The 13,970-nt window shown below is 48.7% G+C and overlaps 1 protein-coding gene across 1 annotated transcript in view; it reads left to right on the forward strand.

The window, feature by feature from the left end:
• Nucleotides 1-6,543: 6,543 nt before the first annotated feature.
• Nucleotides 6,544-13,970, forward strand: part of LOC311139875 (NADP-dependent malic enzyme-like) — a 130,497-nt gene continuing 123,070 nt past the window's right edge. The window contains exon 1 of the mRNA XM_084174866.1: nucleotides 6,544-6,703. Coding sequence (XP_084030992.1) covers nucleotides 6,575-6,703 — 129 coding nt within the window. The 5' untranslated portion in view covers nucleotides 6,544-6,574. The remainder of the gene's footprint in view (nucleotides 6,704-13,970) is intronic.

Below are 13,970 nucleotides of genomic sequence, written 5' to 3' on the forward strand. Positions count from 1 at the left end.
CAGTTACACAGTATTTACCTCTCAATTCAACTCAGTTTTCCTAGAAAATACGAATGAGTGAGGAAAAACAATGAAAGTTATCCATAGGTGAATGTACTAGCTTTTACAAAGGTATTTACTCAGGTATGAGGCCTGTGCAGTATAATGTAGAGTGAGTGACCATGTCATGTACAATATGTTATTCAACCAGGAACATACATTTACCTGAAGATCACAAGGTCAGTGAGCCTGATGACATATTGATGCTTAAAGGCCTTAGCTTGTATTTTTTATATATTTTTTATATCGGTACACACCAACCCAGCCTCTGCCCGGCCCCATGCCCCCAAGACCTTTCTGCACCACCCCTCCAAATCCCCAAGTCTTCCTCTCTATTTTTCAGCTCCCTCTATCTCTCTTTCTTCAAACCGCACACAACAAGGGATCCCTGCCACCAGTGCTTTATCACCAGATGTGTACAACTTCCTGTAGGTCATTTCCAGCACTGTGATCAGCTTCTTCTCCCCTCTCTAACCAACATGTTGATTTGGTCGGTGGAGGTGGTTCCCAAAATGTTCCTCCCTCTGCCAGCTGGCTAGCTGCTCAACCTGCAACACAGTTACTCCCGGCTCCCGGTCCCATTGGAGACGACAGCTGTTAGTCGTCTGGATAAATCATTCAGACTCTGGGAGGAAGTCTCCTAACAGTGTGGAGTGTCGGGACGCTCAGCCATTATCAAACTACTACATTTCGGGAGGGATTTAGCTGGAAAGTCTGCTTAATACCTTACCGTTCTCTTGAGGGGAAAAAGGGAGTAATGGGTTTCCATTTGCCCTCCTATGGGCTACAATCACTGGGCATGATGAGCTGATTTGGCTGCAGAGGGTTAAACCTGGGCCTCAGTGGTGCAGGTTTCACTTCTTGGACTTTTGCTCTTCCAGCCTGTAGTTGTATACTTTGAAATTTCACTCGACACTGTATTCTTTAAGTAAACCAACTACTCAGTCAGGAAAAATGATATGCTCCACCCCAGAGTGTTTTGAACCACAGGGAAGTTGTCTGCCTTGCAAGGGGCCTATTGAATGGCATGTATGTCACCATTTATGTCACCATCCATTTGTATAAGAAGAGGTCTATCTCAACAATTAACTACCCCCAATCATTCGTCTTTGACGGTTTCTCTAATAAAATAACCGTGCGTAAATGGAATCTACCCACTGATGTAAGCCAGCCAGCAGCAGAGCAGCTGTTGGTGAGTGACGCTCTCCATAGATTTTCCATTATTACCAAGCCTTTCAATGGTTTCTATGGTGCTCTTTGCATGCGGTGGAGAGTCTCAGTCAGGCGTCTCCACTGCCTCTCTGGCACTTATCTGAGTTCAGGTCTTAGGAAAATTTCCACATCCAGGAGGCAGGCAGCAGAGCTCTGTAGTGCTGACTCAGGGCCAAGGAGGACAAAGTGCCAGCCAGGCCTGCAGTCAGTCACAGTGAATCAGCAGCCGACTCTATCTGACTGTTTGATCTGTGATTCAGCACAAAGCCAAGTGCCAGCCAGCCGCACTGTTGTTCAGCTGGCCTTCAATTACTCTAGCTGATCGCTCTCTCTCTCTTCTCTCTCACTCTGTCAGTATGTCTCTGTGTCTCTCCATGTCTTCATACACACAAGCATGCACACGCACGCACCAGCACGGAACAGCTTCAGTTGCACATCCACAGCCCATATAATCTTTCCTTATCTCAATTTTAGAGACAGCAATACGCTACAGTTGAACAGGCACAAGCAAGTAGAAACAGAAAGACAACAGCCTGTCTTCATTGCAGAGACAATAAGAGTGCTGACACACAAAGGCCGTATCTGGTTTCATATTCTTGCACATTTTGAACCTCTCTTGGTGTCTTGTTAAATGTGATTGTAAAACTAATTGGACAAATATGGGACAGTAAAGACTTACTCAAGAGGCAAGCACTATAAACATAAAAAGACGTACAGTATGGAATAGGCCTATGCTATTAAATCAGATGATAAAGCTATAAAATAATTTAGGAACATGTAAATGGTGCATGAGTGATTCAGTGTGCAAAGTGGAACTGACCACTTCCCTAATCCTGCAACACTAGTCTCTCTGGACAGACGGGTTGCCTCCCATGATGTACCAATGTTCCGGTTAAGAGTGTGGGTTTCCGAGACTACTGCAACACCACAGTTTATTAACGATAATGGCCATTGACACCACATGTAGCCTAAGTGCCATATTGCCTAATCCTGCTGTCATGGGGTGCTGAAGGTGGGTGTGGTGCATGAATCAAGCGCAGGACGCAGAAGCTCAGTCCAAAAGACTTTAGTGCAATATTCACGTAGAAAATAAGCACAATAAGCCCGAAGGCGAAATCACGGCGCACACAGGCGTCAAACAAACGGCGCACTAACATGTGCGAAAAACCTCTCCAAAACACTGGAGGGAAGTACGTAGCTCCAACACGAAAACAGAAGAGCAATCACACACAAAGACAAACACAACAAACGAGAACTAAATAGGACACTAATGAGGACTAACAAGACACAGGTGTACAACATAAAGACAAAACCAAACGAACATGAAACATAGATCGGTGGTAGCTAGTACTCCGGGGACGACGACCGCCGAAGCCTGCCCGAACCAGGAGGAGGAGCAGCCTGTGCTATGATGTTTCACAAAGGTTCTGAACCTTTCTATTCTCATAATTTCTACAGATTGTAAATGAAAGATAAACATTTTTGCTAAGAGTATTATTATATTATTGATCGATTGACTATCACTTTTAAATCACCCAGCAGTGATATTTGCAGAGCTACAGGTAATTGTTGCAATTCTTCAGCCATTCCTGAGCCTAGGACCAAAAACAAGCTATATATGTACAGTACAAAAACAAATGAGCTAATGATTCTGTCTTTTCACAGCAAAATCTGCAGAGCTGGGATGGTTGTGTCCCCCATATATATAACATTCTATCATTTTGTATAATTATTTCAATGAAAAACTCTACGTTTTGAATCCAGCATCGTCTTGTGTATCAGTTCATATACCATGTGCCATGGAATCGGTACATCAAAAATCTCTTCCCAACTATTTTGCAATCTATATGGCACAGCTGTACATTTTTTGGTCTTTAAATGAAATTAGTATAGTTTTTCATTTATCACAATTTTCTTTAACCAATTTTGGTCTGTAATGCAGGGCTGGTATGTTATATCCACAATAATATCTGACAATACCTTTTTGATTCTATGCGCTATGTATTTTGCTATAATTTTTGCATCACAACACTGAAGTGTAAGGGGCCTCCAATTTTTTTTAATGGACTGGATCTTTATATTTACCACTTGGGTCCTGTTTCAGTTATAATGAAATCAGACCTTCTTGTTGATTATCTGATATTCTACCATTTTATAGGAGTGGTTAAAACATTCTAATAATGGTCCTCTGAGTACATCAAATAAAGGTTTGACATACTGCAACTGGTATGCAATCCAGCCCTGGAGTTTCCCAGACTTAAAGGCTTTAATTGCATCAAGAAGTTCCTCCTCTGTAATTTAGCCTTCACACAAGTCTTTCTGTACAGTTGTTAATTTTACATTATTAATAGAAAAAAAATCCTTACAATTAACTTCAGTTAGTGGAGATGGAGGAGACTGAAACGAAAACATATGCTTAAAGTACTTTGCTTCCTCTTTCCAAATATTGTTTGGTGAATCAGGTGACTGTCATTTGTAACAAGTTTCAGTACATTCTTTTTGGTAGCATTTTTATGTTGAAGAAAAAAAAAGAATTGGTGCATTTTCCCCCATATTTCATTCAGTTCACTTTATTTTGTATAATATAGTACACTTTATCTTTCTTGAATAAGTTCCTCCATTTCTTTTTGTTTTTCCTCTAACATATTCTGTGCCTCTATAGTAGTTTTGATTGCTATCTATCTGTACTGTAAGTCCCTCTATTTCCTTTGTTAATATGAATTATTTTGACATTACATTTACATTTTAGTCCTTTAGCAGACGCTCTTATCCAGAGCGACTTACAGTTAGTGAATGCATACGTTTTTTTTAGTTTTTTTGTTTTGTTTTTGTTTTTCATACTGGCCCCCCGTGGGAAACGAACCCACATCCCTGCCAGATGCTGGACCAATTTGTTTTAAAGATGCGCATTGAATTGCATGGCCTCTAAAGGCACATTTAAAAGTGTATCATTCAATAAGGGGATATGCTGTACCTATATTATGTAGGAAAAAGTCAATTTATAAATTATTCTGTCCTTGTTAAAAATAAGTTGTCATCCAATAGGCTTTGATACCATTTCCAATATCCTTGCCCACGTGGAGTAATGTATAGGCAAATTATTTGAAGGTCTGACCAACCCTGTTTCTTAACCCCTATTGAACAACACACTCTCACACACATAGCCTAGCCTAGCCTTCACTCCTTAACAATGATACAGGTGTGTGCAGGGACGGCCTGTTCAATAGGGCGATATGGGCGACGCACTGCCAAACGGGAAAAGGAAGGGATTTTTTTTCTAATCAATTATATCACGGCAACAGTAGTTATCAGTGTTGTAATCTGATCTGACTGCCACTAAATGTCAAATCAGGCTAAAGTCGTGCTTCAAATGGCCCCGCCCGTTTTTGGGGTGATTTCAGTCATGTTGAAAATCGCCCAGAAGTCTCTCATAGCCTGTCATGTAAAATCTATTTTTTTCAAATTTCAAAGCTTTCAATACAATCTCTATGAGTGTCTGTGGGCTTGCACTTACGCGCTTTCGTCATACGTGACGTAACCATGAACGTAACTAAGCAAATAGCGGCTAGCAGCGTCTCTGTTGCGACCTGCATTGTGGCGTTATCTTATGTTTTTAATTTGTACACTTAGTGGCGTTATTTTATGTTTTTAATTTGTACACTTAGTTTACAAACATTCTGCCAACCATGGATTTCCAGTGGTGGGTTTTGGACTGATCTTGTTGATCGTGTACATACCCGCTACGAACGGACTAAATAATGAAAACGCTGCTGGCAGCGGAATCCAATACAGCTGGGAGACTTGGCTGGATGACAGAGTCCCGGAGAAGTGGAGCCGGCCGGCTTCACCCTGGTCAGAGCGGACCGCGATCTGACAGTCACAGATCGATCCTGGTAAGATGTCGACTCTGTACCCCCGACATTGAACTGCTTTCTGTGTCACTGCGACCTTACTATCTGCCCCGTGAGTTCCCCCAATTGTTTGTTACCGTTGTGTACTGTTGATAATCACAAGTTTACTGGATAACTGAGACCAAGTAGAGACTTTGGACAGGGTGGATATGGTATAATAAAGGCAGTTTATTCAGAGGTAAAGATATCTGGAATCGCGTGCACGGACTCGTTCGTCAAACTCTTAGGGAGCTATCTGAAGAGCGCCGAAAACATTGTGTGCAGACATTTTATACAATAAATGATGTAGGTTGAATCTAGTAGTTCTGATCTTCTGATTGGTCCTGATGAGTTGGGCGAGGTCCCCTCCACTATTGCATTGGCTCTGAGTCGGGTTCTCTGTCTTCAAATGTTCAGCCTAAAGAGAGGGGATTTTTGTGTGTGTGTGTGTGTTTAACAGTGATGATGATGTGTGTGTGTGTGTGTGTTATCAGTGATGATGTGTGTGTGTGTGTGTGTGTGTGTGTGTGTCCTCAGAGCAAGAACTCGTGAGTTGGAAGAACTGAGAGACCTATGGCGTGGGTGTTGTCCTTGGCCACCTGCTGACAAGGCTGACAAGATAGGACTCTTTTGTCCATTGTTATAGGATAGGAACAGCATTGATTGAAAACAAACGCCCAACACAAAATGGGTCATGCACAAGATTTTAGTCAGACCAAGCTATAACATTATATATTTACTACGACAGTACATTCAACCAAAAGCTAATATAACAAAGGCATCAGAGATTATTTATAATCTGTCACAGAAACTGGAATCCATCTCCCCAGATCAGTCAATAAATGCTTCTGGTATTGACTTATATGCTGCCCCTGTCTTCATGTTGTTGCTGGACATATCTTTTTTTAAATGTGTGTAGGTCACCTAAATCATCAGAAAAATTGCCCCTCCTGAGAATTTTTTCAGGAGCCGCCACTGGGTGTGTGTGTGTGCGTGCTCAAGGTTGGCCATAAACCTTTATGGCTGTTCAAGATTTCATGGCTCATTGTTTTTAAAAGTGCTCCTAATGTAAGGGATAAAAGCCAATATTCACTCAAATTAAATTATTAATAACATAGCCCCTAGCTCTTTTCAGGATGGAATAGAAAATAAATTCACCAGCATAGAAATATTACCACATGCATTTGACATTTATTCAATACAAGTAAATAGTTGCATTATCTTATCCAAGCAATAAAATAGTATTGTTGTTAATTACTTTAGTCTAACTCCATTCCTCATGGTAGGTAGACATACGTTGCGCTCGTGCTGTGTTGTGTCACTGTCAGAGCTGTCAGTGTGCCGGAGAGAGCATTCACCCGCGCATCCACTTGTTGACTTGGGTTCACGACAGAGGTCAGGGTTACTGTACGCTATTTAAAGAGGGAGGCAACATGGCACACGGTTTAGTCAAACGGGAATCGGTCGAGAGTGAGATGCATAAATCCGAAGACCAAAGTAAGACCTTTGTTTACACGAAGAAGAGGGGGTATGACGTTACACGTAACCCCTACCTGAACAAGGTAACCAAAACAAGTGCTTTTTGTGTTTACTTTGTACGTTTCTTTACTAAACGAAGTGTTCGCTTTAGCCTACATGTTCAGGAGTATCAGCTTCAGAGCAGGCTATATTTAGATTTAAAGGAGCCCAACGCCCCTCGGAGCGGGTTACATTAAATTGTTCCACTCTCGCCTTCGCAGTCTTTTTTCAGTAGCCCCTAGCTAAAAGAAATGACGCGAAAGCCCATCCTCCCCGCGTAATACCTATTACACAAGTTCAGCTTTTCAAATATTAAATGACAGCCAGCCCACTATCAGCCTTCTGTGCATGATGGAGACTTGTACATTTAAGATTAACGAGCTAACAATATATTATTTTCATTTGGTGAGTGGAAGAACAAAAGTCGGTCAGCTGCTAACCTTCGCAATTGCATGAGTGGAATGAAGCATAGGTCCCCCCCTCGACTTGCTTGTCAGACTTCGGAAACTCTTCCTAGTTTTTGTCACTGAAAATGTACATTTGCACAGGCTGCCACTTTAGGAATACGTTTTCAAAATAGCACAGAGAGGCTGCCACAACGGTTAAAGAAATTAGCCAAAATGTCAGGAGGTAGCTTTGCTAGGCTGCAAAGCATAGTCATTGTGTTTGAGTTTGGTAACGGAGGGAGCTTTCTAGTGTTTTCTTGGTCGCACGAGCCCCGCCTCCCCTACAGATTTGCGGTCACAGGTTAGTGAGGCTACATGTTGTTGGTCAACGTGGGGGAGAGTGACAGCTTCATATCCCTGTCAATGGTTCTGATCAGGTCATCACGATGAGAGTGCAAATTGTGGGTCATCTGTCAACAGAAATACAAAACTGTTGAATTAGACATGTGTAGTGTACTACAGTCAGAAAAACGAATTGCCTGTTGAACGCTACCATATTGTTGTATAGCCGTTGTCCATAAATTGGGACCGATTTTGGCAACCTGGTCTCAGAGCATTTCATATTATTCTGTACGTAAATCCGAGACACAACATTTATTATGGTATGTATTAATTTGTGGATGTCCAGCACCCATTTCCTATGATATTGTAGCGACCCGCACAGACAGCTGTGTGTTATGTGTTAGGCTAGTAGATGGTTGTGTTGTACCTACCAGTACCCAGTGTTCGCGGGGTCCGACATGTCAATCAACCTGCTATCTGCCAATCATGGGAATGCCTGGAATGTTCTGATGCCGGGCATCCTGGCGGTTGGCGGAGTGGCGTGGAGGGGGGTTGGGCAGGGGGATGGAGCATTGGAAGTTAAGACCAGGTTTAGCCTTTGTTCTCTCTCTTTTTACGTCTGGGCTTCACAAGAGAAGGTCACGATTGGCTTGTGGGTTATCTTTCATTTATTTGGCGTGGGCTACGGCCAAACAGTAGCCTGTGTAAAGTTGGTTTAATAAACCGTCCATTCGTAAACTCAATCCTCTGTCTGGACAGTTGTTCTTTTATGATCTAGTCAGGTCATTACATTGGTGTCAGAAGTAAAAACGTTGATAAAAGTTAGCCAGCTAGCTAGCTGACTTCTGTGGCTAGCTACCGTAGGTGAGAACGGGGGTTGAAGATGCTTCGAGGGAATCCGAAAGTGAAGGTGGAGGTAGGGGACGATTATGGCCAAGGAGGTGCGTGTGCATGGACGTCGGGGGTTCTGGCTGAGGAGATCGCCAGGGCATCGGAGCCCAGAGGCCGCTTGAGGGAGGACGTTAGAGTGATGGCGGCTGAAGCGGGCATGAGTGCTTTGTCGACTGTGTTTCGCGCGGATTCTGGTGGGCAGACCGAAGGGGTGACGTCGACGCGGCGGGACGAGGAATCTGGGGCTCAGGATGTAAACAAACATGGCGGCGCCCAGTTCCCAGCTGCGTCCGTATCCGTTAAGACCCCGAAGTATTCCGGTAAGGCGGATTGGGAAGCTTTTCATGCTCAGTTTGAACTGTTAGCTCATTTTAGGGGGTGGTCGGATGAAGATAGGGCACTGCAGTTGGCTTTATGCCTCACGGATGAAGCTCTGGCCTGTTTGATATTGATTAGCCCCGAGGACAGACGTGATTATGGTGCTTTAGTGGGAGCACTGAGGAGGCGCTATGGACAGTGTGTACAGCCCGGGCTACTGCGCTCCGAACTGAGTAATAGACGCAGGCAGCCTGGAGAGCCTCTACGGGTGCTAGCTAATGACATTGAGAGCCTCTCTCGGCGGGCATATGCTCACATGCCCCCCTCCGTGCAGAGCGAGCTAGCACGGGACCAGTTCATACAGGCGCTCTCTCCTACGGAGCTGCGCATACAGACCCAGCTGGCTCATCCTGAGTCATTGCAGGTAGCCTTGGAGATGGCTTTGGAGAGGGAGCTGGTGTGGGCTGGGGCTTCAGCTGGGGCTTTGGTGGGGGTGCAGGGAGACAGACCCTCTGTGCGAGCTGGGGGGCAGAGCAGCCCGGAGCCGGAAAAACCTGCATGGGTGGCTGAAATGACAGAACTCATTCGTGCTGTGTCGCTACAGGCGGCACGAAACACACACCCTGGTCCCAGGGTCTGCTGGGGTTGTGGCCAGCCAGGCCATCTGCGCCGAGATTGCCCCATGTCCCCCAGAGCTCAGGGAAACGGCTCGGGGTCCGCATAGACCGGGTAGTGCGGACCCCTGGCTTTCTATCCCAACCACCATCTTCTTCAGGAGGAGCCCACCGGCACAGACGGGGAAGCAAGGCTCCACTTCCCCCAGAAGCAGACGAGGGCAAGCGGATGGAGCCTGTTGTTGTGGTGGGCCGGACCTGTGTTGGGGACTTTTGTCATGTCACTGTGGAGGGGGTGCCCTGCTCCGCCCTGGTGGACACTGGGTCCACAGTAACCCTGGTGAGGCCAGATATTGTGCCAGGTTGGACTCAACCTGTGTGAGCCTACAACTGTGCAGCTCCGCACAGTCACAGGTGAGCTGGCACCCATGAAAGGGAAGGGAATAATGACTCTGACAGTAGGGGGCAGGACTGTGCGTCATCCGGTGTGGGTGGCGGCTGTGCAGGACCCTTGTATCCTGGGGTTGGACTTTCTTAGGAGCACAGGCTGCCAGTTAGACCTAAATAGGGGCACACTGAGCTTCCAGGGAGGGCCGGAGGTCACCATGGCCCCTAATGTCACATTCACTCAACCCAACAAACCCTTTATTCCAACAGTTAAAGCAGCAGAGATTCATGGCTGCCCCCCCCCTCCCCCACATCTGGGTGTGACTTTTCCCCAGCCCCCCTGTCACCTACGGCGTTGCGTTACATTCCCCCACCTACCTCCACGACGCAGTCCTCTGTGAGCCCGGGCCGCGCCCCCCCAGCCCAGCTACCCCAGATGGGAGGGGAGAGGACACTGTCTGCAGTGAGGGAGATATGGGGGAGGAACTATGTTGGTCTTGACCCCGAGCAGCAGGAACGGTTGAGGCAGTTGCTGTTTGAATTCAGAGACAGCTTTGCGCTGAGTGAGGAAGAGGTGGGTCAGACTCATCTGGTGCAGCATGAGATCGACACAGGTGATGCTCGACCTATCAAGATGCGTCCCCGCCGTATCCCGCTGGCACGCCAGGAGGCGGCAGACAAGGCTGTGTTGGAGATGCAGCGGGCAGACTTCATTGAGCCCTCAGACAGCCCCTGGGCGGCGCCAGTCGTCATGGTTCCGAAGAAGGGGGGCAAGCTGAGGTTCTGTGCGGACTACAGGCGGCTGAATGAGGTAACCAGGAAGGACTCATACCCCATACCACGTATCGATGAGTCGCTGGACCTGGTTAGGGGGTCCTCCTGGTTCTCCTCACTAGACCTCCGCAGTGGCTACTGGCAGGTGCCCCTCTCCCCAGAGGCCAGAGCCAAAACTGCGTTCTCCACTAACAGAGGACACTGGCAGTTCAAGGTCCTGTGCTTTGGCCTGTGCAACGCTCCAGCTACTTTTGAGCGTTTGATGGACAGGGTGCTGGATGGCATCCCCCGACAGCAGTGTCTGGTATACCTCGATGACATCCTGGCCCATGGCAGCTCCTTCCAGTCAGCCCTGGGGGCGCTACGGTGTGTGCTGGAGAGGGTGGCTGCCGCAGGTCTGAAGCTCCACCCCGAGAAGTGTCACTTCATGAGGAGAGAGGTGTCCTTCTTGGGCCACCGAGTGGGGAAGGAGGGGATCAGCACCATGGAGGACAAGGTAGCGGCTGTCAGAGACTGGCCCACCCCCACCGACCAGCGTCAGCTGAAGAGCTTCCTGGGCCTGGCCTCGTACTATAGGAGGTTTGTGCGGGGCTTCTCAAGCGTTGCTGCTCCACTGAACCGCCTGCTGCCGAAGGACAAGGCTTTCACTTGGACAGTGGAGTGTGAGGAGGCGTTCAACACCCTCAAACGTGCACTGATCGAGGCCCCCGTGCTCGCCCCCCCTGACCTCACATTGCCCTTTATCCTGGACACAGACGCGAGCAATGTGGGCATGGGTGGGGTGCTGGCCCAGGTGGGGCCAGAGGGGGAGAGAGCGGTGGCGTACTTCAGCAAAACGTTTGACAAACATGAGCGCCGCTACTGTGTCACCCGGCGGGAGCTCTTGGCTGTTGTGGCTTCCGTCAAACACTTCAAGTACTACCTGGGTGGTCTGCCCTTTACTGTAAGGACTGACCACTCTGCTCTCCAGTGGCTCATGTCTTTCAGAGAGCCAGAGGGGCAGGTGGCACGCTGGTTGGAGGAGCTTCAGCCGTATGACTTCACGGTGGTGCACAGGGCAGGGGCACGCCACTCCAACGCCGACGCCATGTCCTGTCGGCCCTGTACTGCAGACGGCTGCCGCCACTGTGAACGGAGAGAGGGACGGGAGAGAGAGCTGTGTGCAGAGGAGGGGGTCTGTGCCACAGTGTGTCGGGCGAGCGGGCCTGTCTGCTGTGAGCTGCAGACTGTCGACGTGGCTGAATGGGGGCAGCAGCAGGGACGGGACACAGACCTACAGCCAGTGCTACAGTGGGTAGAGGCGCAGGTGAGGCCACCATGGGAAGAGGTGACAGCGCTCTCACTCGCGACCAAAGGGTTGTGGTCAAAGTTTGAGCGACTGCGGCTGGCTGATGGCGTGTTACAGCGGGCATGGAAGGAGTCAGCTACGGGGGAGGAGAGGTGGCAGGTGGTGGTCCCAAAAGCATTGCGGGAGGCTGTGCTCCAGAGTACTCATGGGGGGGTGGGGACTGGACACTTTGGGGTCACAAAAACACTGCGCCGCCTCCGTCAGGGCTTTTACTGGGGGCAGCACAAGAGGGATGTGGAAGACTTTTGCCGCTGCTGTGACAACTGCACAGCGAGAAAGGGCCCCCCAGGCCGCTCTCATGCTCAGCTCCAACAGTTCCCAGTGGGGGCTCCCATGGAGAGGGTGGGAGTGGATGTAGTTGGGCCGTTCCCCACCACAGACAGTGGAAACCGCTGGGTGCTCAAGGCCATGGACTATTTCACAAAATGGCCCGAGGCCTATGCTCTGCCTGACCAGGAGGCAGAGACCATCGTCGACGCCCTGACAGCGGGGATGTTCAGCAGGTTTGGAGCTGCAGAGTCCATCCACAGCGACCAAGGCAGAAACTTTGAGTCCCGTGTGTTCGCCACCATGTGTGAGAGGCTGGGTATGCACAAGACCCGCACTACTCCTCTCCATCCTCAAAGTGATGGCCTTGTGGAGCGCTTCAACAAAACGCTTGGACAGCAGCTGGCCATCGTCTCTTCCAAACACCAGCGTGACTGGGACAAGCACCTGCCTATGGTCCTCATGGCATGCCGCTCCGCTGTCCAAGACTCCACCTCCTGCACGCCTGCCCTCCTCATGCTGGGGAGAGAGATCCGTACCCCTGCGGAGATGGCGTTTGGTCGGCCCCTGGATAGCCCTCATGTTTCCCCGGGGCCGGAGTATGCCCGGAGACTCCAGGACCGCCTGGAGACAGCCCACACCTTCGCCAGAGAGCAGCTGCTGAATGCAGGTGTGAGGCAGAAGAGGAACTATGACGTGCACACCCGGGGAAGGCACTTTGTGGCTGGGGAGCTGGTCTGGGTCTACAGCCCGCTAAGGAAAAAAGGCAGATGCCCCAAGTTGGACAGTCACTGGGTGGGACCCTGCAGTGTCCTGGAGAGGGTAGGGGAGGTTGTTTACCGGGTGCAGCTTCCTCCCAGGGGGAGAAAGGTGACACTGCACCGGGACAGGTTAGCCCCATATAGAGGGGCCTCTTCTCCCCAAACCCCAGGAACCCCCACAATTCCCCTCTCTGGCAATGACATTATCCAGGCACCCACCCCCAGGTGCCGCAGACAAGGCTCCAGACAGCCCACTCCCCCTGTGTCACCGCGTGGTTCCCCAGAGCCACGGACTGTATTACCCGTTCCCGCTTCCTTGTCCCCCATGTCCTTGCCTTCATCCCCTGGTTCCCAGAGGGGCACTCTGCGGCCATCACAGCCACGCAGGCAAAGGAGACCTCCGGGTCGCTTCAGAGACTTTGTTTGTTCCCTCGGGGACCAGGGACTTTGTGGTGGGGGGGCTGTGTAGCGACCCGCACAGACAGCTGTGTGTTATGTGTTAGGCTAGTAGATGGTTGTGTTGTACCTACCAGTACCCAGTGTTCGCGGGGTCCGACATGTCAATCAACCTGCTATCTGCCAATCATGGGAATGCCTGGAATGTTCTGATGCCGGGCATCCTGGCGGTTGGCGGAGTGGCGTGGAGGGGGGTTGGGCAGGGGGATGGAGCATTGGAAGTTAAGACCAGGTTTAGCCTTTGTTCTCTCTCTTTTTACGTCTGGGCTTCACAAGAGAAGGTCACGATTGGCTTGTGGGTTATCTTTCATTTATTTGGCGTGGGCTACGGCCAAACAGTAGCCTGTGTAAAGTTGGTTTAATAAACCGTCCATTCGTAAACTCAATCCTCTGTCTGGACAGTTGTTATTTTATGATCTAGTCAGGTCATTACAATATGTTACGAATTATAATTCGTATTATATATCACAAATTTGCAACACGTACTATATATTACGAATTTGCAAAATATATAATATGTTACAAATTCTAGCTAGCTGGCTAACGTTATCTAGGCTAGGGGTTAGAGTTAGGGGTTAGGGTTAAGTTTAGGAGTTAGGTTAAAGGGTTAAGGTTAGGGGAAGGGTTAGCTAACATGCTAAGTAGTTGTAAAGTAGCTAAAAAGTAGTTGGACAGTTGCTAGTTAGCTAAAATGCTAAAGCTGTCCGTGATGGGTTTCGAGCTCACAACCTTTGGGTTGCCAGATATTGGCGTTATACGGCCGACCA

This window comes from Coregonus lavaretus (assembly GCF_964263955.1).
Source record: "Coregonus lavaretus genome assembly, chromosome: 13".
Taxonomy (NCBI): domain Eukaryota; kingdom Metazoa; phylum Chordata; class Actinopteri; order Salmoniformes; family Salmonidae; genus Coregonus; species Coregonus lavaretus.